This window comes from Sus scrofa, chromosome 9, assembly GCF_000003025.6.
Source record: "Sus scrofa isolate TJ Tabasco breed Duroc chromosome 9, Sscrofa11.1, whole genome shotgun sequence".
Classification (NCBI taxonomy): Eukaryota; Metazoa; Chordata; class Mammalia; order Artiodactyla; family Suidae; genus Sus; species Sus scrofa.
In genome coordinates, this window is record NC_010451.4 from 33,732,771 (window position 1) to 33,758,576 (window position 25,806).

General features: G+C 35.5%; 1 protein-coding gene across 1 annotated transcript in view; it reads left to right on the forward strand.

Annotated features, from left to right (window-relative positions):
- DYNC2H1 (dynein cytoplasmic 2 heavy chain 1) overlaps positions 1 to 25,806 on the forward strand; it is a 319,035-nt gene that overhangs the window by 11,851 nt on the left and 281,378 nt on the right. Inside the window, 12 exon segments of the mRNA XM_021062717.1 lie at positions 2,107 to 2,241; positions 2,341 to 2,454; positions 2,572 to 2,683; positions 3,334 to 3,458; positions 5,137 to 5,312; positions 9,716 to 9,911; positions 13,121 to 13,216; positions 19,475 to 19,627; positions 20,234 to 20,332; positions 21,647 to 21,786; positions 21,870 to 22,098; positions 22,952 to 23,079. Of these exon segments, the coding sequence (XP_020918376.1) occupies positions 2,107 to 2,241; positions 2,341 to 2,454; positions 2,572 to 2,683; positions 3,334 to 3,458; positions 5,137 to 5,312; positions 9,716 to 9,911; positions 13,121 to 13,216; positions 19,475 to 19,627; positions 20,234 to 20,332; positions 21,647 to 21,786; positions 21,870 to 22,098; positions 22,952 to 23,079 (1,703 nt within the window).

Consider the following 25,806-nt stretch of genomic DNA (forward strand, 5'->3'; position numbering starts at 1 on the left):
ATATGCTGTAGGTGCAGCCATAAAAAAGAAGGAAAAGAAAGGTGAAGTTCGTGTGATGATTTATGGCAGTCATGTGATACAGTACCAAGTGTCCAGTGGGTACAAACTAAGTGTTGGCTTCCACTTTCTTTCTTTTTCTTTATTGTGTGGCTGTTCACTTTGTAAGTTGTGAACTTCTTATTTTGTTCTTTGTTGTAAAAAGGATAATCAACCCACTTGTCCATGCATGGAAGCTCTAGACTTTTATAAGCAGGGATAGCTTTGTAGGGGGTACTCAGTGGAAATATTTGAAACAGCTGCTTCATTTACCTAAGTTATGAATTTCAGTATAGAACTTACATATCTACCTTGAAGGAATAGGCAGAATGAGAATATGTGAAGTGTGCAAAGCTCACTTTTTCCTTTTTTGCTGAAGGAAACCATAGTTCTTCAGGGATTTTTTGTTGTTGTTGTTTTTAACTTTTTTCATTATGAGAAATTTCAAACATATGCAAAAGTAAAATTGTTTAACAACTGCCAATATATCCATTACTCAATTTCAGCAGCCACTGACATTTAGTTCTCGTTGCATCTTTGTCTCCCCTGCCTTCCTTTTTTTTGCTGGAGTGTTTATTTAAAGACAATCCAAGAAATCTTACACTGTTACCTTTAGAACATTATAGTATCAATAGCAAACCTAACAAAATAACAAGAATTTCTTAATACTATTTATATCTAATCAATGTTCAAGTCTCTTGATCCTGTTAGAAACTTTTTTAGTTACTAAAAATGTTAGTTTACTTGGACCAGGTTGCTTCGTAGGCAGTGCTATATAGTTCTTATATATTATATCAGGAGGCATGTGGTATCTGGTTTTCCCACTTTTTATGAGTTTAAGTTTAATCTGTGGGCTCATGTATGATTAGCCTGACCCATCTGTTATAATGCTTTTCGCCAACTTTTTCTTAATAATTGATTGTGAGGAGTTGCAGAATGATGATTTTCTAATTCTGCTGCTCTTTCTGCATTTTTTAGTGATGATGGAAAAACTTTTTCTTCATCAGTTTTTTTGTTACCTTGTAATGTAGTTTGTACAGGAGTGACAGCATAGACAATTACTTTTTTCTTTTTATTTATCTCTTTTTAGACTAATGAGCAGTAAGTTACTTTCATAGAAAGTTCCAGAGGCAGTCAATGAAATGTTTTTTAGTAGTATCATTATGAACTTATGAGTTTTTATATTTTATGAGTTTCAACTCATTGTAGTTATTATTACTATACTCAAATTGGTCCATCTTTGGACAGTGAGTTCGCCTTTAAGTTGACTCTGTGTCATTGTGACATGAATCTAGTATTGCTTTGATAACTTCTTTACTTCCTTTTCAGGCCTCTCAAAATGTACTGGCTCCTCTTGTACATTTTCCTTTTCATACTGGGAATTAGTCATTTTTCCAAAGACCCTGGTTCTTTTTAGTGGAAAATTGTGTTTAGTAACTACAGTCTGGTTGAGGAAACAGTAAATTTTATTTAGATATTAGTGATTTTAGGCCTTCTCAGTAGACAGCATTGTTAAATTGGTATTTTTTTTATTGGTAGAAAAATGAATTATGAGTTTGTAGTGATATTTCCAACTCAAATGGAAGATTATAAGCGTATTTACCTAACTTTTTGATTACCTTTAGGTTGTTGGTAGAAATTTTAAATACAGAATGCAATAAATTGTCTTCTTCCTCTTTGTAAATTATACATAATGGAGTTGTTAACATATTGTTTCATTATTAGAAGTGCAGTTTAACACAGAATAATAAAAATCATAAGTTTTACTATGTTAATAAGGAGAGACTCTAAAAATTTACTTAAGCTTTAAACAATAGCTTTAAAATATTCAGATATTATATATTTTCACTAGATTTGAGCAAATTGATTGTGGTGTGATGATACAGTATATCTGAGTATCACTTTGATTATTGATGAGTAAAAATTATCAAGATTATAGTTTCACTTTTATTATTTATTTCAGAAAACCTAGCTTAAAGAAATTCTTACCTAGTATCTTTAGGTTTTAGACATAATTGTGCTGATTTATTGATTTAAATAAATTTGTTGTCTTAATATTTTATGTTTTAGGTCTTGGCTGTTAGAACAATTCATGAGAAACTTATCTATTTTTCACCTGCCAGTGATGAGAAAATCACATGCCTGGCTCGAGTATTTGAACCTTTTACTGGCCTGAATCCTGTGCAATATAATCCATATACTGAGGTTGAATATATATCTTTGTATACTTTCCCATTTGTGTTGTTCTTTTTAAAAGCAGATTTTTAAAATATTAAAGTCTAATAATAATGCTAATTTTTTTAGCCTTTATGGAAAGCTGCAGTGTCTCAGTATGAAAAAATTATTGCACCTGCGGAACAAAAAATAGCAGGAAAATTGAAAAATTATATTTCAGAAATTCAGGATAGTCCACAGCAGGTAACATATTGAAATAATTAACTTTAAATATTTCCCTTAAGCTATTTTAGGAGATATTCATCATTTACCTAGTTGATCTACTTGAGATGAACATATACATATTTTGTTTTATGTTAGCTTCTTCAAGCATTTCTGAAATATAAAGAGTTGGTGAAGCGTCCAACTATAAGCAAAGAATTGATGCTAGAAAGAGAAACTTTACTGGCAAGACTTATGGATTCAGTTAAAGGTAAAAGTTTATCAGAGATTATAGTGTTTGCTTTAAAAAGTATTTTTGGGAGTTCTGTCGTGGCGCAGTGGTTAACGAATCCGACTAGGAACCATGAGGTTGCGGGTTTGGTCCCTGCCCTTGCTCAGTGGGTTAATGATCCGGCGTTGCCGTGAGCTGTGGTGTAGGTTGCAGACGCGGCTTGGATCCCATGTTGCTGTGGCTCTGGCGTAGGCCGGTGGCTACAGCTCCGATTCAACCCCTAGCCTGGGAACCTCCATATGCCGCGGGAGCGGCCCAAGAAATAGCAACAACAACAACAACAACAAAAAGACAAAAAAGACAAAAAAAAAAAATAAATAAAAAAAAAAAAAATAAAAAGTATTTTTGTTGGTTGCTTTTTTCTTTTTTGTATATCATTTGGGATTAAGATATTATATTTTATGACATATACATGCTGATATTAATTTACTGTCAGTAATAAATGATAAACATTTTAAATTAACTGATTATTTCCTCTCATTTGGTACATGGTGAGGTCCCTGAGGGTAAGGGACTAAACCTTATTATTTTTATAGTCTCAACATTTGACATAGCGCTTGGTACATGGAAGGCATTTAGGAAGTCTTTGCTGAATGTGTGTAATCATTTATTTGATTTATATTTTATAGATTTTCGATTAGATTTTGAGAATCGATGCCGTGGAATTCCTGGTGATGCATCTGGACCACTTTCTGGCAAAAATCTTTCAGAGGTTGTCAATAATATAGTTTGGGTTCGCCAGTTGGAACTAAAGGTACTAGTTTTAATAAAAGTTGAAGAATACTAATTGTAAAATTTGCTGAATTAATGTAGAAAGCACTCTAGAACTGTAATGAAAACATTAAAAAAAAATATCTTTTCCTTGGCATATCCATCTAATTTTCAAGTGAAAATGTAGAATTCTGAAAATGTTAAAAATATGAAAAATGCATAATTTTCAAAGCATTTTTTAATTCTTTGTTTTTATTTTTTTCTTTTTAGGGCTGTACTTGCAGCATATGGAAGTTTAACAGGCTAGATGTCGAATCAGAGCTATAGCTGCTGGCCTATGCCACAGACACAGCAAGGTGAGATCTGAGCTGTGTCTGCAGCCTATGCCACAGCTCATGGCAGTGCCAGAACCTTAACCCACTGAGCAAAGCCAGGGATTGAACCCACATACTCATGGGTACTAGTCAGGTTCTTAACTCCTGAGCCATCATGGGAACTCTGGATTTTTTAAATTCTTTGAAGTTATCATTGCAGAATCTTGGTAGGTGCAAAGTTTACTGGCAAGTATGTTTATATAAATAAATAATCCCAGGTTGAAAGGAAGTTAAAGGAAAAGTGAAAGATAATTGTGGTATTCCCGCAGGTAGTGGCAGCAGTTTATAGATTTAAAGGACTATTATTTTAATAATAATAAAGTTGATCTAATTAGTATGTGGTACAATGTCTTATATTCAGCTCATATAATACATTTTTTTTTTTTTTCTTTTTCTAGGGCCGCTCCCGCGGCATATGAGGTTCCCAGGCTAGGGGTCTAATTGGAGCTGTAGCCACCGGCCTACGCCAGAGCCACAGCAACTCGGGATTCAAGCCGCGTTTGTGACCTACACCACAGCTCATGGCAATGCCGGATCCTTAACCCACAAAGAAAGGCCAGGGATTGAACCTGCAACCTCATGGTTCCTAGTTGGATTCGTTAACCATTGTGCCATGACAGGAACTCCCATGTAATAAATATTAATTGGTAATAATATTTAAGAACAACAGCTGTAGAGTATTATAAAGGCTTCTACATTTTAGAGTTCTATTTCTTATTTTTTTCTTTTTTTTTTTGACTCTGTGGTGCAGTAGCTTGATGTGGGATCTCAGTTCCCAGGCCAGGGATTTAACCCAGTGGTGAAAGCACCGAGTCCTAACCACTAGACCACCAGGGAACTCCCAGAGTTCTACTTCTTCAAGTTTATACTTTTGATGTTTTATTTTCGGTAATATTCTGCCTAATTTTATCAGTCAGCTTTCCAAGATGCTATAATGTTCTTTTATAGCTGTGGAGGAAAGGCATTTCTCTCCTTTAATTGACGTCCAAATTGGCCTAATTATTATTTGTACTATTAACCAGAGCATTTAATAAAGGGCTCAAATGATTATTTAACATGTTTAGGAGTATTGCTAAATTCTTGGACTTTCAACTGAATTTACCATAACTTACCCTTGAAATTATGCCTTGTATGTGTTATCCTCTGTGTTTTGCTATTCTGAGATTGTATAATTTAGAAGCAAAGTAGGGTTTACTATTCTTAACTTCACTAGTAGATCTTCTGTTTTACTGTTTACAGGTGAATGGGAAAATAATTTCTGAATTACAGACCAGAGAAGGGGGTTGCTTTTATGCTAATTTTGTTAGAATTTAAATAATAAATATTCTTGTAATTTGGCTTTTTAAGGTGGACGATACTATCAAGATTGCAGAAGCTCTTTTATCTGACTTGTCGGGGTTTCGATCTTTCCATCGAAGTGCTGAAGATCTCTTAGACCAGTTTAAACTATATGAACAAGAACAATTTGATGATTGGTCCAGGGATATTCAGTCTGGTTTGTCTGATTCCAAATCTGGTTTGTGGTAAGTATAAGCATATTAAACAGTGAAATCTATACAAGAAACTTTTTTCTTATGTTATTAATCCAAAGGGCAAGATGGAATTAAGTATCTCTACTCCTCTCTCCTTTCTACAAACTTGCTGCTGCTTTTAGATTTTTTTTTTTTGGTTTTTGATGATCAGCTTTTAAGTCATTAAGGTTAGAAAGTTTGACTGCCTTCCTCTTGCTTTTTTTTTTTTAATTCATTCTGCAAATGCTTATAGAGCTCCTATTTTTTTATATTTATTTATTAATTGATTAATTTATTTTTGCTTTTTAGGGCCCCACCTGAGGCATATGGAAGTTCCCAGACTAGGGGTCTAATCAGAGCTACAGCTGCTGGCCTACGCCAGAGCCACAGCAACACCAGATCTGAGCTACAACACAGCTCACGGCAGTGACCCGATCCTTAACCTGCTGAATGAGGCCAGGGATCAAACCTGCAACCTTATGGTTCCTAGTCGGATTTGTTTCCGCTGCACCATGACGGGAACTCCTCCTATTTTTTTTTTTAATTACTCAATGAATTCTGTTACATTTATAGGTGTACAACAGTCATCACAACATCAATTTTACAGCGTTTCCATCCAAAACCCCAGGTGCATCCTCCCACTCCCAACGGTTTCATGTGGAAACCATAAGTTTTTCAAAGTCTGTGAGTCAGTATCTGTCCTGGAAAGAAGTTCATTAGGTCCTTTTTTTAGATTCCACATGTAAATGATAGCATATGATGTTGGTGTCTCACTGGCTAACTTCACTTAGCATGATAATTTCTAGGTCCATCCATGTTATTGCAAATGCCATTATTTCTTTCCTTTTAATGGCTGAGTAATATTCCATTGTGTATATGTACCACATCTTCTTTATCCACTCCTCTGTTAATGGATATTTAGGTTGTTTCCATGTCCTAGTTCACTATTGCTGCAGTAAACATTGGAGTGCATGTATCTTTGAGAGTCATGGTTTTTCTCTGGATGGATGCTCAGGAGTGGGATTGCTGGATCGAATGGTAATTCTATTTTTAGTTTTCTGAGGAATCTCCCTACTGTTTTCCATAGTGGTTGCACCAAATTACATTCCCACCAACAGTGTAATAGGTTTCCCTTCTCTCCACACCCTCTTCAGCATTTATTGTTTGTAGACTTTTTGATGATGGCCATTCTGGCCAGTGTAAGGTGGTACCTCATAGTGGTTTTCATTTGCATTTCTCTAATAATGAATGATGTTGAACATCTTTTCATGTGTTTTTTGGCCATCTGTATGTCTTCTTTGGAGAGTTGTCTGTTTAGATCGTCTGACCATTTTTTTGATTTGGTTTTTTTTTTTTTTTTGTATTGAGCTACAGAAAGTGTTCATAAATTTTAGAGATTAATCCCTTGCCACTCACTTCGTTTGCAAATATTTTCTCCCATTCTGTGGTTGTCTTTTCGTTTTGTTTAGGGTTTCCTTTGCTGTGCAGAAACTTTTAAATTTAATTAAGTCCCGTTTGTTTATTTTTGTTTTTATTGTCATTACTTTAGGAGGTGGATCTGAGAAGATATTGCAGTGGTTTATGTCAGAGATTTGGCCTATGTTTTCCTCTAAGAGTTTTATAATATCTGGTCTGATAGTTAGATCTTTAATCCATTTCGAGGTTATTTTTGTGTGTGGTGTTAGAAAGTGTTCTAATTTCATTCTTTTACATGTGGCTATCCAGTTTTCCCAGCACCACTTATTGAGGGGGGTGTCTTTTCTCCACCCTTTGCTTTTCATATCCATTCCCTCACCTGCATATTCTCATTTTGAAATAAGGCTTTTCCTCTCCCTTAATTTTTTTGTAACTGGAATACATATGTTTTCCTACCTTTTATGTTAATATAATATAAAGTCCCCTCACCCCCAACACACATGTATTAAATTTTATTATTTTTATTTTTTTATTATTTTATTAAAATTTTATTATTTTTAAGCTTCTTGAGTTGAAGAAAATTTCTTCATGGTGTCCAACATAATAAGCATTTAGTAAATATTTATTAAGCTATATTGAATGTAATTTAATTGGTTAACCTAATTATTCTAATGGGTATTTAAAATGGATGGTCTAGAAAAACTGTTATTTCTTTGTTTAGGTCAACTTTTCCAGCATATTATTATCTGTATTTTTGGAAACTTGCCATGTTTTAGTTTTTAGAAACTTGTTACTTTTTAACTTAGGCCTTAATGTGAAATTCTGTTTATTTTTCTTATACTGCTTGCAATGAATAATTAGGCCAAAAGTGGTGATGTCTTAGACTGGAGTGAATAATTTTTTCTCCTTTGCCTTGAATTTTGGTTTTGGAGGAAGAATAAAAAAACAAAGGTGCTAGAGCATAATAATTATAACTTTATGCCATTTAACTCTGTCATTTTCTACCCCTGAAGCTAAAATATGAGAAATAATCCAGCTTCTCCCGCCTCTCCCCTTGCCCCAAAAAGTAAAGAGTTCTTTGGTCAACTAATTTTGGAGAATTTTCACATTTTTATTACTGTAGCTCTGTTGGGGATGTACTGTGTAAGGTACTATACTGAATGGGCTGAGACCTGCAATAAAGATGCCTGTTTAACTTTGTTCAACCTGTTGTTTCCCATTTGATGATGAAACCTCTTGCTTTTTCTGGGGGTAAAACCCATTGTTTTCCCATAGAATCAAGTGTATTTTGGTACATATTTTAGAGTATGCTGGTATGTAGAACTAATTTTGAATATTAGTTTTGAATAAGGGCAAAAAAAATCACCATTATAATGTTCTGGTAGGCTTTTGTTCTTTTAGGAAAGTTTGGGCCAAATCATTATTTATTTACTTATTTATTTATTTATTCTTTTTTAGGGCTGCACCTGTGGCATATGGAGTTTCCCAGGCTAGGGGTCGAATTGGAGCTACAGCTGCCAGCCTACCTCACAGCCACCGGAAGGCCAGATCCGAGCTACATCTGTGACCTGTACCACAGCTCATAGCAATGCCTGATCCTTAACCCACTGAGCAAGTCCAGGAATCGAACCCACAACCTGATGGTTCCTAGTCACATTTGTTTCCGTTGCGCCACAACGGGAACTCATGGCCCAAATCATTATTTTAAGCCATTTTAAGGTATCTGCTTTTTATTGTGCTTTGTTTTATGTGTTATTAAGTAGGCTAAATTGATTTGTTATTTGCTTTTCAGTAGCTTACTTTCTATGACCTGCAACTTCTCCTAACTATGAGAGTGGTTTGAAAGAAAGGGCATTATATAAATCTGATCCTGAAAGAAGGGTCATGAAAACATAGTACTTTAATTTAGCTCAGCATTTTCACAATCCATGCAGACTTAAGTACTCCAATGCAAAGTTTGCTATTGTGACTTTTAGAAGAAACAAAAAGAAAAGACAGTCCTTAATAGTGAAATAGAGAGTAGAGAAATGAAACATTTGACTATTTTTACTCGGACTATTTTGATTTATTTTTAATTTCTAAATTTTTAATTTAAAAATTTTTAGGGGAGTTCCCGTCGTGGCGCAGTGGTTAACGAATCCAACTAGGAACCATGAGGTTGCAGGTTCGGTCCCTGCCCTTGCTCAGTGGGTTAAGGATCCGGCGTTGCCTTGAGCTGTGGTGTAGGTTGCAGACGTGGCTCGGATCCCGCGTTGCTGTGGCTCTGGCGTAGGCCGGCGGCTCCAGCTCCAATTGGACCCCTAGCCTGGGAACCTCCATATGCTGTGGGAGCGGCCCAAGAAATAGCAAAAAAAAAAAAAAAAAATTTTAGGGCTGCACCTCTCATATGAAAGTTTTCAGGCTAGGGGTCAAATTGGAGCTGCAGATCCAAGCCTATTCCACACCCACAGCATCGCCAGATTTGAGCTGTGTCTGCTACCTTTGCGCAACTCGTGGTTGCTGGATCTTTAACTCATTGAGTGGGGCCAGGGATTGAACCCACATCCTCATGGATGCTAGTCAGGTTCTTAACCTGCTGAGCTAGAATGGGAACTCCTTGATATTCTTTATTATTGATCTTTTAATAAAAGTATTAAAGAAGCAGGTAGGCTGACTAGAAAAAAATCTAAGGTAACTTTTAGAAAAAGAATCAAAATCGTTTCTCTTTATGATGGATTTGATGTCTATTTTGAGTTTTAACTGAAGGTTAAGATACTGATTTTTCTACCTTCAAAAACTATTTGGTTGAAATATTAATGTGATGGTATATTTTGGATATAGCAGATTGTTATCAAGATCTGAATTGTTAACTAATGTGGAAAGAGATAACTTGAAAACTGTAATTAAAAACTTTTTTAGCTTTGAGTAAAATTTTATATTTAAAAAAAGCTGTGTACTTTTTTCATCAGTCAAAAGAGTGAGAACATGAATTTAAAAAAGTTATTTATTTTGTTTTGTAGTATTGAGGCCAGTAGTAGAATTATGGAATTGGATCCTAATGATGGATCGTTAAAAGTGCATTATTCAGATCGGTTGGTGATTCTTCTGAGAGAAGTTCGTCAACTTTCTGCACTTGGCTTTGTTATTCCTGCCAAAATACAACAAGTTGCAAATATTGCACAGAAATTCTGCAAGCAAGCAATTATTCTGAAACAGGTATGAAATTATATTTTTGAAATCATGGCTGTTCTGCATTCATTACATTAGAATATTTCAAGAGTTTTGGTTTCTCTTTTTGATTTTGTTAGGCTAATACAATAGTACTGTTAAGTCTTGTGAAGTTACCGTGTGTTAAATGACTACATTACAAAATTTGCTTTGTAATTCCTTATATGGGAATTTTATTAAGTTGAGATATTACTGTTACAGCTTTTCATTCTAAAAGCAGAAAAAATAGAATATTTTTTTCTCTTTTTTCTTTCTTTCATGTTACTAGCATGAGTTTTAAAGGGCTTTCTAATCAAGAGTCCTCTGCTGGCCTTTTAGGGGCCAGTTCTTAGAAAATGACCCAGCTGATGGATTGATCTTTGTTTTTGGTCATTTCCTCAATCTGTCCATTCCATGTATTGCCATCAAGTCATTTACTTGTTTAAAACCAACTATTGTTTCCTCATTGTCTCTCTCTTTACCGTGGTATATAAGGCCCTTATTAATCATGCATTAACTAATCTCACTGGTTGTGGCTTTCACCCCTATATTCTGTCCTCCTCTGGTACCCTGTGCTTCAGTAATAATCAAACTTTGCTCTTCTCTGAACTTGTCTCTGTGCATTGATATCTGTTCCCACTGACTGGAAAATTCAAAGTTATTCTCTAGCTTTCAACTAAAAAGTCTCTTTATTTGTGTCTTTTTTTAAATTGATTGTTTCTTATTTTGTGTGCAGTATGCAAATCACTCTTAGAACACTTCTGTATGGTATTAGAGTTTTTTGTCATTTCTCACTTGATTAATTGATCTTTTAGGGCAGGAATAGTGTCTTGTATATTTGGTCTCTCATTTATTCGTTTATTCAACAAAGATTCCCTGAGCACCTGTACTGCCAGGCATGGTGCAGTGAGGATATAAAAATGAATATATTCCTATCATCCTCTGGTAAAGGTTTTCTCCAGCCTCGGCACTTTTGATATTTTGGACCACTTTGTTTTTGTAGAGGAATGTCCTGGGCACTGTAGGATGTTGAGCAAAATTCCTGGACATTAGCACCTGCCTAGTCCTAACAATCGAAAATATCTCCAGACATTGCCAAATATCCTCTTGGGTGCAAATCAGCAATAGTTGAGAACCACTGGTTTAGTGAGAGAAAGCAAACTAAACATTGCATTCTCACTAAATATCAGGCCTTCTGGTAGATACCTTATTTGTGTTATTTCAGTTAATCTTCCATTTTTATCTGCTTTAATTGGGAGTCAGATTTGTAATCTACTTTTCCCAGTGTCACCTAGCTAATAAGTTATGAAGCTAGGATTTAATACCAAGTTTCTCTGACTCCAGAGCCCATGTTTATTCCATTTCAGTACATATGGTCATAGCAGCTATATGAACAAATAGATACAGTATTTAATGGGTACTATACTATTAGTTAAATGTTTAGAAAATCTTGTGAAAACATAGAGGTTGGAATTTTCAATTATTTTCCAGGGTGAGGTAGAGGTAGTATCAGATAAATCTTTACAGAGGGATGATGTTGAATGTGAGTCTGGAAGAGTATACATATGTATTCTCAGGGGCACAACATAGAGTGAGTATTCGTTTTGGACAGAGGGATTATACATTCAAAAGAAGAGAGGCTTGCTCACTTCTATATCCTAAGTGTTTAGTCTAACATAGTAAAAGCTCCAAAGATGTCTGAATGGTTATGTAGTATTTGTATCTACCCCTGGATGAACAACTGCGAGAATCTGTTATATGAAGCTTTACTTCCAAGCACATCTGTAGCTGGAACAGGGAATAAGAAGTAGGATGTTGAGTAGACAGCAGTATGGCTATATTGTTACATGTATTATTTTGCTTCTAGTTCTCCTGATTTGACTTTTTCTGGGATTATTATTATGATACAGAGTATGTAGTGTGGGTATCCCCTATCAAGTAAATATATTTTTATTCATATTAGTGGAAATAAGTGACTTTGCTATAAAATTAATTAAGAAATATTTTTCAAGCACCTACTTTGTGCCAAGAATTTTGCAACATGTTGAGGATACAAAAATTAAGACAGTCTCTTTAGACTCACTCCACAGAATCCTCATGATTTTCCCTGAACCTCTCCTTTTCCCCTGGCAGGGTTGGCAGTGTCCTCTTTTGTCCACCACTACACCTTGTAGGTATCTCTCTCTCTATTTTTTCTGTTTATTAGGGCCAAAGCCATGGCATATGGAAGTTCCTGGCTAGAGATTGAATTGGAGCTGCAGCTGCTGGCCTACACCACAGCCACTGAAACGCTGGATCCTTAATCCACTGAGCAAAGCCAAGGATTGAACCTGCATCCTCATGGATACTAGTCAGGTTTGTTACTGCTGAGCCGCAACAGGAGCTCTTGGATTTCCTTCTTAAGTGTGTTGAGAAATCATTAAGGTTTTAGGTAAGAATTTGGGGATTTTGCATTTTATACTCAAATATATTAGGGAATCATTTGAAAGCTTTGAGTAGGCAAAAGATAATGATATGATTTAAGTTTAAAAAGGACTATCTGGGTACTTAGAATGCTTTGAATGGACCGTAGGGCTACAACTGGAAACAGGGAGACCAGTTAGATCTTGTTGTACTGGTCTTGCTAAGAGATGAGGGAGCTTGGTTTGGGGTGGGATTGATGGAGGTGGGTGAAGTAGTTGTATGCAGTATATGCTTTTAAGATATGGTTGATAGATTTCCACTGATGGGGAATATGACAAAAGAGTTAAAGATATTTCAAAGATTTTTTTGGTTTGAGAAATGGATAAATCATTGTGTTATATACTGCAAAAGGAAGAAGTAGGTTTGGGGAGTTGCAAGAATAAAGAGTTCAGTTTGTTAGCATTTCACATGCTTTACTCATTTCCTCTGTGTTCCCTATGGGACTATAAACTTTTTGATTCCAAGACTAGGTTTTATAGTTTTTGTTTAATCATCCCCAGAACATGAATTGGCAAATTAATAAGAACTCAGGCACTTACTTATACTTGTTGCTTTTGTATGTTAATAGTGCAAAAATGCTCCATTAGAAATGAAAAATAATTTTTGTTAAACTCAGAATTGAGAAGACTTAGTATTTACACATTAATTAGATGTTATAATTAATTAAATATGTAAATAATTAAAAGTGAAGAAAAATTTAAAATTAAGTGTGCTGTTTGTTGCTAATTATTGCTAATTGGAATTGTACTTTGTAGGTGGCACATTTTTACAATTCTATAGATCAACAAATGATTCAAAGTCAAAGACCAATGATGCTACAGTCTGCCTTAGCGTTTGAACAGATAATTAAGGTAAATGGACTTTTTTGTTATTATGATTAGATTTTACATGTGTATTATTCTTATTTCTTTTTTTTTTTTTTTTTTTTTTTTTTTTTTTTTTTTTGTCTTTTTGCTATTTCTTTGGGCCTCTCCCGCAGCATATGGAGGTTCCCAGGCTAGGGGTCGAATCGGAGCTGTAGCCCCCGGCCTACGCCAGAGCCACAGCAACGCAGGATCCAAGCCACGTCTGCACCTACACCACAGCTCATGGCAATGCTGGATCGTTAACCCACTGAGCAAGGGCAGGGACCGAACCCACAACCTCATGGTTCCTAGTCGGATTTGTTAACCACTGCACCACGACGGGAACTCCTGTTTTTATTTCTTAGTTTTTTAGTATACCCTTTAGTTTAGCGTAGCCATTGATCTAAGGTTTTATTTTGCTTCCCAATGACTTCCTCATTCTTAACAAGTAATATTTTTTACAAGTGTAAATTAATTTTTTTGTCTTTATTTATTTATTTATTTTTTTAAGACTGCACCCACAGCATACAGTTCTCAGACTAGGGGTCCAATTGGAGCTGTACATGCCGGCCTATGCCAGAGCCACAGCAACGTGGAATCCCAGCTGCATCTGCGACTTCGCCACAGCTCACAGTAACGCCAGATCCTTAATCTACTGAGGGAGGCCAGGTATCAAACCTGTGTCCTCATGAATGCTAGTCAGGTTTGTTAACCCACTGAGCCACCATGGGAACTCCCAACAGTTGTAAATTTAAATGGTTATAATATTTCAAATATTTTGGTACTGATTTTCATCAATTGAATTTACATATTTATATAGTATACAAGTTTGTAAGCTATTACACTTATTAACTAAAATGTGAGGTCCTTATGCATAAGACTGTAGTGTTTTTCCATCATCTCCTAATTTTTATAATTTAAGTTTTATTTGTTCTTTATGCTTATTTAAATATCTACACATATGAAATTAGGAAAACCAACGCTAGTTTTAAACTGTTAGCCTGTGACTGCTTACTTTTTGAAATCTACCTTTTTAGTTTTCATAGACACAAAATATTTTAAAAAATAAATAGAAGAGGAATATACCCTTTTGTTCTTCTGTTTATTTTAAAGTGGATAGTTAGTTGTATCATGGTTCTCAAGGCTACCCCCAGATTCTGTGGTTTACTTGGACTTATAGGACTTATTGGACTCAGGGTATAGTTGTAATTATGGCTGATTTATTTATGATTTATTACAGTGAGAGGATGCAAAGCAAAATCATCAAAGGGAAAGGTACATGAAGTCCTAGGGGAACCAGGTTTAAGCTTTCAAGAATTCCTTTCTCAGTGAAATCCAGGGCAAGCTTAAGTCCTCCAGCAAGTTGTAGCGCATGTGAAATGCTGTCTTAATAGGAAAGATCATTAGTGACTCAGAGCCCAGGCTTTTACTGGGGACTGGTTATGTCAGAATCTTTTGCCTACTATGTATCACAATCCCAGAATCCTAGAAGGCAGTCAAGTGTTTAGCATAAACCATATTGTTTAGGTACAGTGAGACACTCTTCAAAGTTAGAATGGTGAGAACTCTTCTGAAATCCAAGTTCTCAGATGCCATCTAATGCCAGCTATTGCCAGTCTTTTAAGCAGACCTTTTAAGGGATAGCAGTCAGACCTAAGTTAACTCTTATCTGCACACTGGTTCTCAGGCTTAAACTTTACTTATTATAGATGTTATTAAAAATTTTTTTCTTACTGCCAAAGCACAATATGAGTTTATGATGAAAAGTTTAAAAAATATAGGTAAAGAAAAATATGTTTTAGGAGTTGCTGTCATGGAGCAGTGGAAACGAATCTGACTAGGAACCATGAGGTTGCGGGTTTGATCCCTGGCCTTGCTCAGTGGGTTAAGGATCCGACATTGCTGTGAGCTGTGGTGTGGGTCGCAGATGCAGCTCGGATCTGGCGTTGCTGTGGCTCTGGAGTAGGCTGGCAGCTGTAGCTCGATTCGACCCCTAGCCTGGGAACCTCCATATGCTCCTGGTGTGACCCTAAAAGGACAAAAGCCAAAAGCCAAAAAAAGAAATACATGTTTTATGATTGTACAACCAAGAGGTGGCCATTCTCACCAGTCTGGTGTATATCCTTTTAAGCTTTTTTTTCTATGCGCATTTATAAGTGTACTTTTTGAAAATGGAATGATATACTATTTATGACCTTTTCTACCTAATACATAATATTTTACATCTAAGTGTTTAAGAACCTTTTCTTCTCTAACAAATATATTCAAAATCACATCTGCTGATATTTCTAAAGAGAAAACTTTTGAGGAGTTGGGTTCTGAGAAGTAAATATAATGAGACATAGTAGGGGATAAAAAGCAAGATAGAAGGGGAAAGAACACTGAACTTCTTTATACTCTGCTGACTACTCTATATTGCAGAGCAGGGACTGTACTTACTTTTTTTACTCTAACAACAGAGCAGTAAGTAGTCTGTAGTAATTACTCAGTAAATACTTTTTAAACTGATCATAGAGATTTCTATTGAATTTATTGTAATTGTGTAGTTTCCTTCATTCATTAGCTATTTATTGGGGGTCTGTTCTGTGCCAGAGGCTTGCTATGACTTTACATTTAAGTGAGAATCTTAGCAGTTCAAGTGAGGTATAAAAATCTTACTTCTTGTTACATCTCTTTACTTTCTTTACTTTTATGTATTTGTCTGAAGCATTCAGTATCCTCTGCGTACATAGAACACTGCATCAGATGGCATTTGCTTCAGTCATCAAATATGATTTAAGAAACTCAAGGAGTATCGTTTATATTTTGTTTTTCTCATCCCAATGTTCTTTTTTCCTTTCTGAAGCCTCACACTTTTTATTTTTTTAATCAAAAAAAATTATTGTTAAAATGTAATTATTTACATTGTTCCTTCAATTTCTCCTATACAGCAAAAGTGACATAGCCACCCATACAGACACATTCTTTTTTTTTTTTTCCTAACCCAAGAGACTGGACACAATTCCCTGTGCTGTACAGTAGGACCCCATTACCCATTTGTTTTAAATGTAACAGTCTGCATCTACTAACCCCAAACTCCCTGTCAGTCCCCCTCTCTCCCCCCACCCTCTGGCAAACACAAGGCTGCCCTCCATGTCCATGATCTGTTTCTATTTTGTAGATAGGTCGTTTGCGATATATAAGTGATATCATATGGTGTTTGTCTTTCTCTTTTTGACTTACTTCACTTAGTATGAGAGTGTCTGGTTGCATCCATGTTGCTGCAAATGGCATTATTTTGTTCTCTTTTATGGCTAAATTGTATTCCATTGTGTATATATACCACTTCTTCTTAATCCCTTCATCTGTCAGTGGACGTTTGGGTTGTTTCCATGTCTTGGCTGTTGTGAATATTGCTGCAGTGAACATAGGAGGTCATGTAACTTTTTGAATGAAAGTTTTGTCCTGATATATGCCCAGGAGTGGGATTGTGATCATATGGCAGTTCTATATTTAGTTTTCTGAAGTACCTCTATAGGTACTTTTCCATAGTAGTTGTACCAATTTACATTCCCACCAAGAGTGCAGAAAGGTTCTCTTTTCTCCACATCCTCTCTAGAATTTGTTGTTTATTGACTTGTTAATCATGGCCACTCTAACTGGTGTGAGGTGGTGCCTCATTGTAATCTTGATTTGCATTTCTCTGATAATTAATGACACTGAGCATTTTTATCACATGCCTGCTGACCATCTGTGTGTATTCTTTGGAGAAATGTCTATTTAGGTCTTCTGCCCATTTTTTGATTGGGTTTTTTTTTTTTTGTTGTTGGTGGTGGTGGGTTGTATGAGTTGTTTTCATATTTGGAGATCAAACCCTTTTTGGCTGAATCATTTGGGAAGATTTTCTCCCATTCTATGGGTTGTCTTTTCATTTTTGTCTTTTTAAGGCCACATCCTTGGCATATGTTCCCAGGCTAGGGGTTGGATGAGAGCTATAGCTGCTGGCCTGCACCACAGCCACAGCAATGGGGGATCCAAACCACATCTACAACCTACACCACAGCTCATGGCAATGCTGGATCCTTTAACCCTCTGGGCCAGGCTAGAGATCTAACCCACATCCTCATGGATACTAGTTGGGTTTGTTACCACTGAGCCATGACAGGAACTTCTGTCTTTTCATTTTTTTAATGGTGTCTTTTGCTGTGCAGCTTTCAAGTTTAATTAGGTCTCATTAGTTTATTTTTTGTAGTTATTGTCATTACTTTAGGAGGTGGATCAAACAAATGTTGTTATGATTTATGTCAAAGAGCGTTCTGCCTCTGTTTTCCTCTAGGAGTTTTATAGAATCTGGCCTTACATTTAGGTCTTTAATCCATTTTGAGTTTATTTTTGTGTATGGTGTTGGAGAATGTTCTAATTTCATTCTTTTACATGCAGTTGTCCAGTTTTCCCAGCACCACTTATTGAAGAGTCTGTCTTTCTTGCCTCATTTGTCATATAGATTAGTTGACCATAGGTGCTTGGGTTTATTTCTGGGCTTTCTATCCTGTTCCATTGATTGTTATTTCTGTTTTTGCATCAGTACCATGCTATTGGATGACTGTGGTTTTGTACTGTAGTCTGAAGGCAGGGAGCCTGATTCCTCCAGTTCCATTTTTTTCTTTTCACTATTGCTTTGGCTGTTTGAGGTCTTTTATAAAAGTTTCCATACAGATTTTAGAATATTTTGTTCTAGTTCTGTAAAGAATGTAATTGGTAATTTGATAAGGATTGCATTGAATCTGTAGATTGCCTTAGATAGTATTGTGGAAATGCTTTTTTTAAAAAAATCATTCCTTCTTGTTGAGAATATATCTTTTGGCCATGCTCTAAGAGTAGGTTTGCTAGTGACAAATTCTCTTAGTTTTCCTTTGTCTGAGACTGTTTTTATTTTCACACATTCCTAAAGGATATTTTCACCAGATATAATTCATAGTTCAAAGTTGTCTTCTTTTAGCACTTAAAAATAGTGTTCCACTTTCTCTTGGCTCTCATGGCTTCAGCTGAGAAATCTGCTGCCATTAGAATTTTTGTTTCTTTCTAAGTGACACGTTTTTTTTTTTTTTTTCTCTGAAATAATGAGGTATAGCATGAAGACAGGGTTAATGTATATTTTTACATTTCTTCTGGGCTCTGCAGATGCCATCCTGCCCAAAGTGGAACACTGATTTGCACTTATTTGTTTCAGATGAGTGGATTGGAAGTTTAGTGCTCCCCTTTGTCCTACTGAACATTCCCATGAAAGTGGGATGCCAACTGGCAATGTCTTGCTGCCTCCAAGCAGAATGTAACCCTAGCTTCCTCCTAGGCCCTGTTCACATGGTTGGGAGGATGTGGAGTGCTGATTCACATGGTTCTGTTGCAGCATAGTATTGCAGCATAGGTGGTTCAGCTCCCTATTAAGCCCCACCAACACAAGCAAAGAATGGAAGATTAGCTCTCTTCATGGTCCCATTGAAGCTGCAGAAGAGGGTGGGTTTTTATTGGTTTTTGGTTGGAGTAGGGTGAATATTGCTAAAAATATTTTCTGTCCTTAGGCCACTCTTTTCCTGATCCTTTGGCTAGAGGGAAGAGGCTTTTCTTGGAGTTTTTTTTGGTCTGTCTCTGGGAGTGGTTCCAGGTTGGAGGCTTCTCCAGTGTCCTGCCCTGGAATATGGGAGACATTAGGAAAACCCAGGGGTATTTTTTCTCAATTCCCAGGGTTTCTAGGCTTTCTACCTTTTTTCTTTTTCTTTCTATTTTCCAGTCTTCCCATGTTTGTTTGTTGTGTTATGTCCAGCATTTTTCATTTTTGCTTTTTTTATTTTTCTTTTTATGTTGCACCTGTGACATACGGAAGTTCCCTGGCTAGGGGTAGAATGAGAGCTTCAGCTGCTGGCCTATGCCACAGCCACAGCAGCACTGGATCTGAGCTGCATCTGCGACCTACACTGCAGCTTGTGGTAACTATGGGTCCTTAACCCACTGAGCGAGGCCAGGGATCAGACCCTCATCCTCATGGACACTATGTTGTGTTCTTTACCTGATGAGCCTCTATGGGAACTCCTATATAAGGTTTTTTATTTATAAGAGAGAGAACTTTTATTTATAAGAGAGAGAATGCTTATCATTTATAAAAAGAAAAAATTGTGTGCTCTTTTAGCGCAGGTCAGTGTTAGCGATAATTGGACTGGTGATGTAGAATATTGAATCTTTTTGAAAAAATAAATATTTAAAAATTAAATGTCATTTGTTGTACCTTAGAATTCAAAAGCAGGAAGTGGGGGAAAGTCACAGATTACTTGGGATAATCCTAAAGAATTAGAAGGCTACATCCAAAAACTCCAAAATGCTGCTGAACGACTTGCCACTGAAAATAGAAAACTGAGAAAATGGCACACTACATTTTGTGAAAAGGTATGTTTTATTTATAAATATGAATAAGCTATGATATAATACTATTTAAAATTAATTTGGATATAATTTTAGATAACTTCTTATTTGGGAATAATTTGAGACTTAAAATTGCAAAAATAGTATAAAGAATTCACACTTGCCCTTTACCCCACTCTCCCATAACAACTTATGTAAATGTAGTACTGTTGTCAAAACTATAAAGTAGACTGTTTTAAATTTGACTAATTTGACTACTTTTTCCACTGATATTCTTTTTTCTTCTCCAAGGTCCAATCCAGGGTCCCATTTTGCATTTAGTTGTTGAGGCGCTGTAGTCTCCTTCTCCTCAGTCTTACCTTATTTTGCATAACCTTGATACTTTTGATGAATACTGGCTAGTTATTTTGTAGAACGTCTCTCAATTTGTTTTTTTATGATGATTCGTCATTATTAGATTAGAAAGATGCAATTTTGACAGAAGTACCACGTAAGTGATGTTTTCCTTTCTCAGTGCATTGATCAGGTATTGATACATTCTTATTGAGGTTGAGTTAACCTTGATCACTTGGGTAAGGTGGTACCTGTAAGATTTTTCCACTGAAATTATGATGTTCTAATTTTTAACAGGTGGTAGGTCTTATGAACATTGATTTACTTCGACAGCAGCAGCGGTGGAAAGATGGGTTACAAGAATTGAGAACTGGCTTAGCAAGTGTAGAAGCACAGGTAAAGAGTGTTTTACTTTGTGTCTGCACTTGGAAATATGCCTTTTCAGAATGTGAATATTTGAATTAATGAAAAATTCGTAAAGTTGTCTGTAAATCATCATTAATGAATTCCTCATAAATTTTAGAATTCAACTGAATTATATATAAAGACTATAAATTAGCAATGCATTTACACTTACAAATGTAAGACTAAGTTCCTATTTGTCTTATGAAATGCCAGATTTAGACTTCATAGTTTTTCTGACTTGGTGCTAAAATATGGATCATTTGTTAGTTTTTTTTTAAGACAATTGTTACATCTGTTGTGACAAATTTTAGGCAGAAGCCTAATGATCGAAATAACTCTGTTTCAGAATTTTTTCTTTTTTTTAATGGTAAAATGTCAGTTCCATGTACATTTTGATATGAGATGATCTATGTAAAATTAGTTATTAGAGAGTCTACCTAGCAACTGGTAATGGGATCTTAGTGGAATATGAGGTAGGTATCTTCCATATTTACATGTATTTTTCAGTTCTTAGAACTTTAAGAAGAAATGAAAATTAAAGTATTAGAATTGGCATGTTTATGGTTATATGAAGCAAAAAGTATACAGACTATTCTGAGCATTCTCATATTTTAAATTTATCATGTTTTATTTTTATTTTTATTTTTTTTTTTTTTTTTTTTTTTTAGGGCTGCACCCACAGCCTATGCAAGTTCCCAGGCTGGGCTCGAATCAGAGCTGCAGGTATAGGTCTATGCCATAGCCACAGCAATGTCAGATCAGAGCCACATCTGTGATTTTCACTACAGCTCACAGTAACGTGGGATCCTTAACCCACTGAGTGAGGCCAGGGATTGAACCCATGTCCTCATGAATACTAGTTGGGTTCATTACTGCTGAGCCATGACAGCAACTCCAAATTTATCATGTTTTTAAATGTATAATGGATTATTTAGGGAGTGGGAAGGGAATGGAAGGAAGCATTATACTTGATGGGAATTTTTGAAAAAGGATTGATAAATTTATAAATAAACCATTGTTCCTATTGTTGTTTTTAGGATCATAAAATAAAGTCCATATATAAAATACATTTCTATTAACCTGATTTTAACTGACCTTTTAATGTACTCTTTATAAGCATGGATATTAGAGATTTTCACATTTGACTTTATACATTACAAGTAGCAATTAAGGCATTACATGTTTTAAGATATTTAAGATTAGGGTTTTTTGGCTTATTTTACTAAACGTGATATGAAAGCATTAAACAAAAACCCATTCTACCACCAAATTATTAAACAAAAAAATGTGCATATAATATATTAGGGATTCCAAGCAAGTGACATGCATGCGTGGAAACAGCACTGGAATCATCAACTGTACAAAGCTCTGGAGCATCAGTATCAGATGGGCTTAGAAGCACTTAATGAAAATTTGCCAGAAATAAATATAGACTTAACATACAAGTAAGATTTTTTAAAACCCACTTTAATTTTCAATCTGTAATTTTCCAGCAATATATATTTTACAGTTATTTGTTTGCTCACAGACAAGGACGTTTACAATTCAGGCCTCCTTTTGAAGAAATCCGGGCTAAATATTACAGAGAAATGAAGAGATTCATCGGCATTCCTAATCAATTTAAGGGAGTGGGTGAAGCAGGAGATGAATCTATTTTTTCTATTATGATTGATAGAAATGCCAGTGGATTTCTGACTATTTTCAGCAAAGCAGAAGATCTGTTTCGGAGATTGTTAGCTGTTTTACACCAATATAAGGTACGGTTCATGTAATTTTCTATCCTCCTACTACAACATTTTATCTTATTGATTGAGTTAGTATTAAATGTGCAGTGTGTCTTCTGTGGCATAAAATAAATATATGCAAACCTGAGAGTCAAATTTGAGGATTCTTATACAGTCTAGATTGATGCTGAATGAGTCGAAAGTTTCCCTAAAATTTTTTTTTCTATTTGAAGATCGAGAAACTAGGTTTTTTTCCTTTCTTTTCTTCTTTTGAATGTTGTGTCAACTTGGAAATTGATGTGACTCTGTTATTTTAAATTCCCTTCAGAAAAGTATATCATTTTCTTCATACTTTGGATCAATAATCCATGAAGTGAAGCCCTCAAAGTAAATGAAATTGAGATGATTTAACTTCCTAATTTTGTTTAGGGGCATCATACCAATTCTCCAAAGATAAACCCTCATTGCATTCATTGCTCATGTATTGATTGATTCTGACGTATGACTAGAATTCAACAAAATGTCTTAACTGCCACTGCAATGCTTCTTCTGCATTTTATTTTTCTAGAGTTAATTGAATCTAGATGCTTTCAGATTTGTAGCCTTTAATACCTCTTGGCTTTGCAAAAGTGATTTTGCTTTTGTATATGTCAAATTTGAAAAGAGACTCTAACAAAGTTTTTCAGTCTCTTTGGAAAGGTTTTATGATCACTCTATGTTTACATATTGTTTTTTTCTATTCATTCTTTAGGATGTGCAGTGATGATTATATTTATGTAATTAAATTTACTTGAAACCTGACATTTGACCCTTTTAATTATTCTTAATAGTTAGAATCTAATCTTTTAAATGTTACTTTATTTACTAATGTTTTCCATTTAAATAGGAATGGATTGTAATTGGACAAGTTGATATGGAAGCTCTAGTGGAAAAGCATCTTTCTACTGTACATGATTGGGAGAAAAATTTTAAAGCTCTGAAAATAAAAGGGAAAGAAGTAGAACGACTTCCAAGGTATAGTACAGAAGATAAAGTAGTACTTAGGTATCATAGCAGTTTTTGCCATGGGATAGTAGAAGTACTCTTCCTTAGTAACACTGAAGTCAAGTCCTCTTCTTACCTCCTCTAGAGCTCAACTATGACACTTGAGAATCATCTGAGTAGGGCATTGCTGAAACTAAAAGAACCTCTCCTAGAGGTTCTGCTGGCTGAGACCTAGTCAGATAGAATAGATTAGGGGAGGAGCTTCTCTTCAGATCTGGTATGAGGATCTAATAATATTTTGTTGTTGTTGCTATTTCTTGGGCCGCTCCTGCAGCATATGGAGATTCCCAGGCTAGGGGTCGAATCCGAGCTGTAGCCACTGGCCTACGCCAGAGCCTCAGCGACGCGGGATCCGAGCCACGTCTGCAACCTACACCACAGCTCACGGCAACGCCGGATCATTAACCCACTGAGCAAGGGCAGGGACCGAACCCGCAACCTCATGGTTCCTAGTCGGATTCGTTAACCATTGCACCACGACGGGAACTCCGGATCTAATAATATTTGATGTGCACAGGCACAGTCTAAAAATTGTCAGAGTCTACTACTGAGAGCGTACTGGGGGATATTTGACTCTAATTTTGTATTGCTGATTCCTTTCAGAATGTGCTAGGAGATGCACAAAATGTTCCTGAATCTAGGTATTTCTCTAAAGGTGGAGGAGACCCTCTGAGGGGCATTTCATAACCCAGAATATCCCTCTCACTCTCTGAAATTCATATCACAGGAACCATTCTATGTAATAAGCCTTATGAAGGAAGGGGGTCTTGTTTAATTGTGCATATATTACCTATAAAGGATAATATAATTGTTATTAATTCATTTGTACATTCTTTTAACAAATATCTGGTGATTCTTTACCATGTGTAAAACCTTGTCCTATGGGAGTACAGAGATGAAGATGCCTGACCTACATTCCAGTATTTATTTTTCTATTTCTTGCTAATAAATTAACAAGTATTCATCTAAGTTACTATGTACATACATATACTCACAGATATTTATTTTATGGATACTTTTGGAAAATATACTGTAAGGTTAGAAAAGCTGTATTCTAATTATGTGTTTCAGACACTGTAAGAAGGATATACTTTTTGGGTAGGCTGTCTGTGGCTATCCCTTTCTGTCTATGACTGAATGAGCCTCAATTGCATGTTATCAGTTATTTTCAACTGAAAAGTAGATGTTAGTCTTATCCAAGGGATTCTGTACTCAGTGAGTACAACTCTGCTGTAATCATATCACTTTATGTTTTAATTCATTAGTAAAATATGGTATAATTTTTTTCTTTGTACCAAAATCATCTGTTTTCATGTGTAAAATATTAGAAATTTTGATGTTTTATATTCCAGGATTTCAAAAAATCATATAACCTCATATAAAAGACAGATTAACTCTTATGATTTGGTGCTTAAGAACTGGAGTTTAAAACACTCTACTTAGTGGTGGTTGAGAATATATAAATAAAACCTTAAGAGAAAATTGTATTTTTAAAATGAATCTGTGAGTATTCACTGCCTATAACTTGCTAAGAATATTACCTGGCCCTATTGTTTAAAAAGGGCCTTTCTAAATAATTTTTGGCCAAAATTTTGAGACATTTTAAACTTTTTACAATTTAAGATAAATACGAGATTTTATTCAGATGAATGAGTTTGGTTCAAGTTGTGTTTGCTTAGAATAGTACATTTTGCATTAAAAGTACCATGTAGAGAATTAATGTTCTTAAAAGTCTATGCTTTTTTAGTGATTATATTAGAGTTTATTTACCATGTTATGTCAATTTCTGCTATCCAGCAAAGTGACCCATTACGCATATACATACATTCTTTTTCTCATGTTATCCTCCATCATGTTCCATCACAAACGACTGGCTATAGTTCCCTGTGCTATACAGCAGGATCTCATTGCTTATCTATTCCAAATGCAATAGTTTGCATATACCAACCCCCACCTCCCAGTCCATCCCACTCTCTCCCCCTCCCCTTTGGCATTCACAAGTCTCTACTCCATGTCCTTGAATTTCTTTATTTTCTGTATATAGGTTCATTTGTGCCATATAGTAGATTCCAGATATAAGCAATATCATGTGGTATTTGTCTTTCCTTCTGACTTATGTCACATAGTATGAGAATCTCTAGTTGCATCTATGTTGCTATTTATGGCTGAGTAGTATGCCATTGTGTATATGTACCACATCTTCTTAATCCATTCATCTCTCGATGGACATTTAGGTTGTTTCCATGTCTTGGCTGTTGTGAATAGTGCTGCAATGAACATAGGGGTGCATGTATCTTTATGAATGAAAGTCTTGTCTGGATATATGCCAAGAGTGGGATTGCTGGATCATATGGTAGTTCTATATTTAGTTTTCTGAGGTACCTCCATGTTGTTTTCCATAGTGGTTGTACCAATTTACATTCCTGCCAACAGTGTAGGGGGGTTCCCTTTTCTCCACACCCTCTCTTGCATTTGTTATTTGTAGACTTACTAATGATAGCCATTCTGACTGGTGTGAGGTGGTACATCATGTAGTTTTGATTTGCATTTCTCTATCAATTAGTGATGTTGAGCATTTCTTCTTGTGCCTGTTGGCCATCTGTATGTCTTCTTTGGAGAAATTTGTGTTGTTTTTATAAGTTTTTTAAAAATACTAAAAAGTACCGGCTATAATGGAAAAAAATAAAAATACTAAAA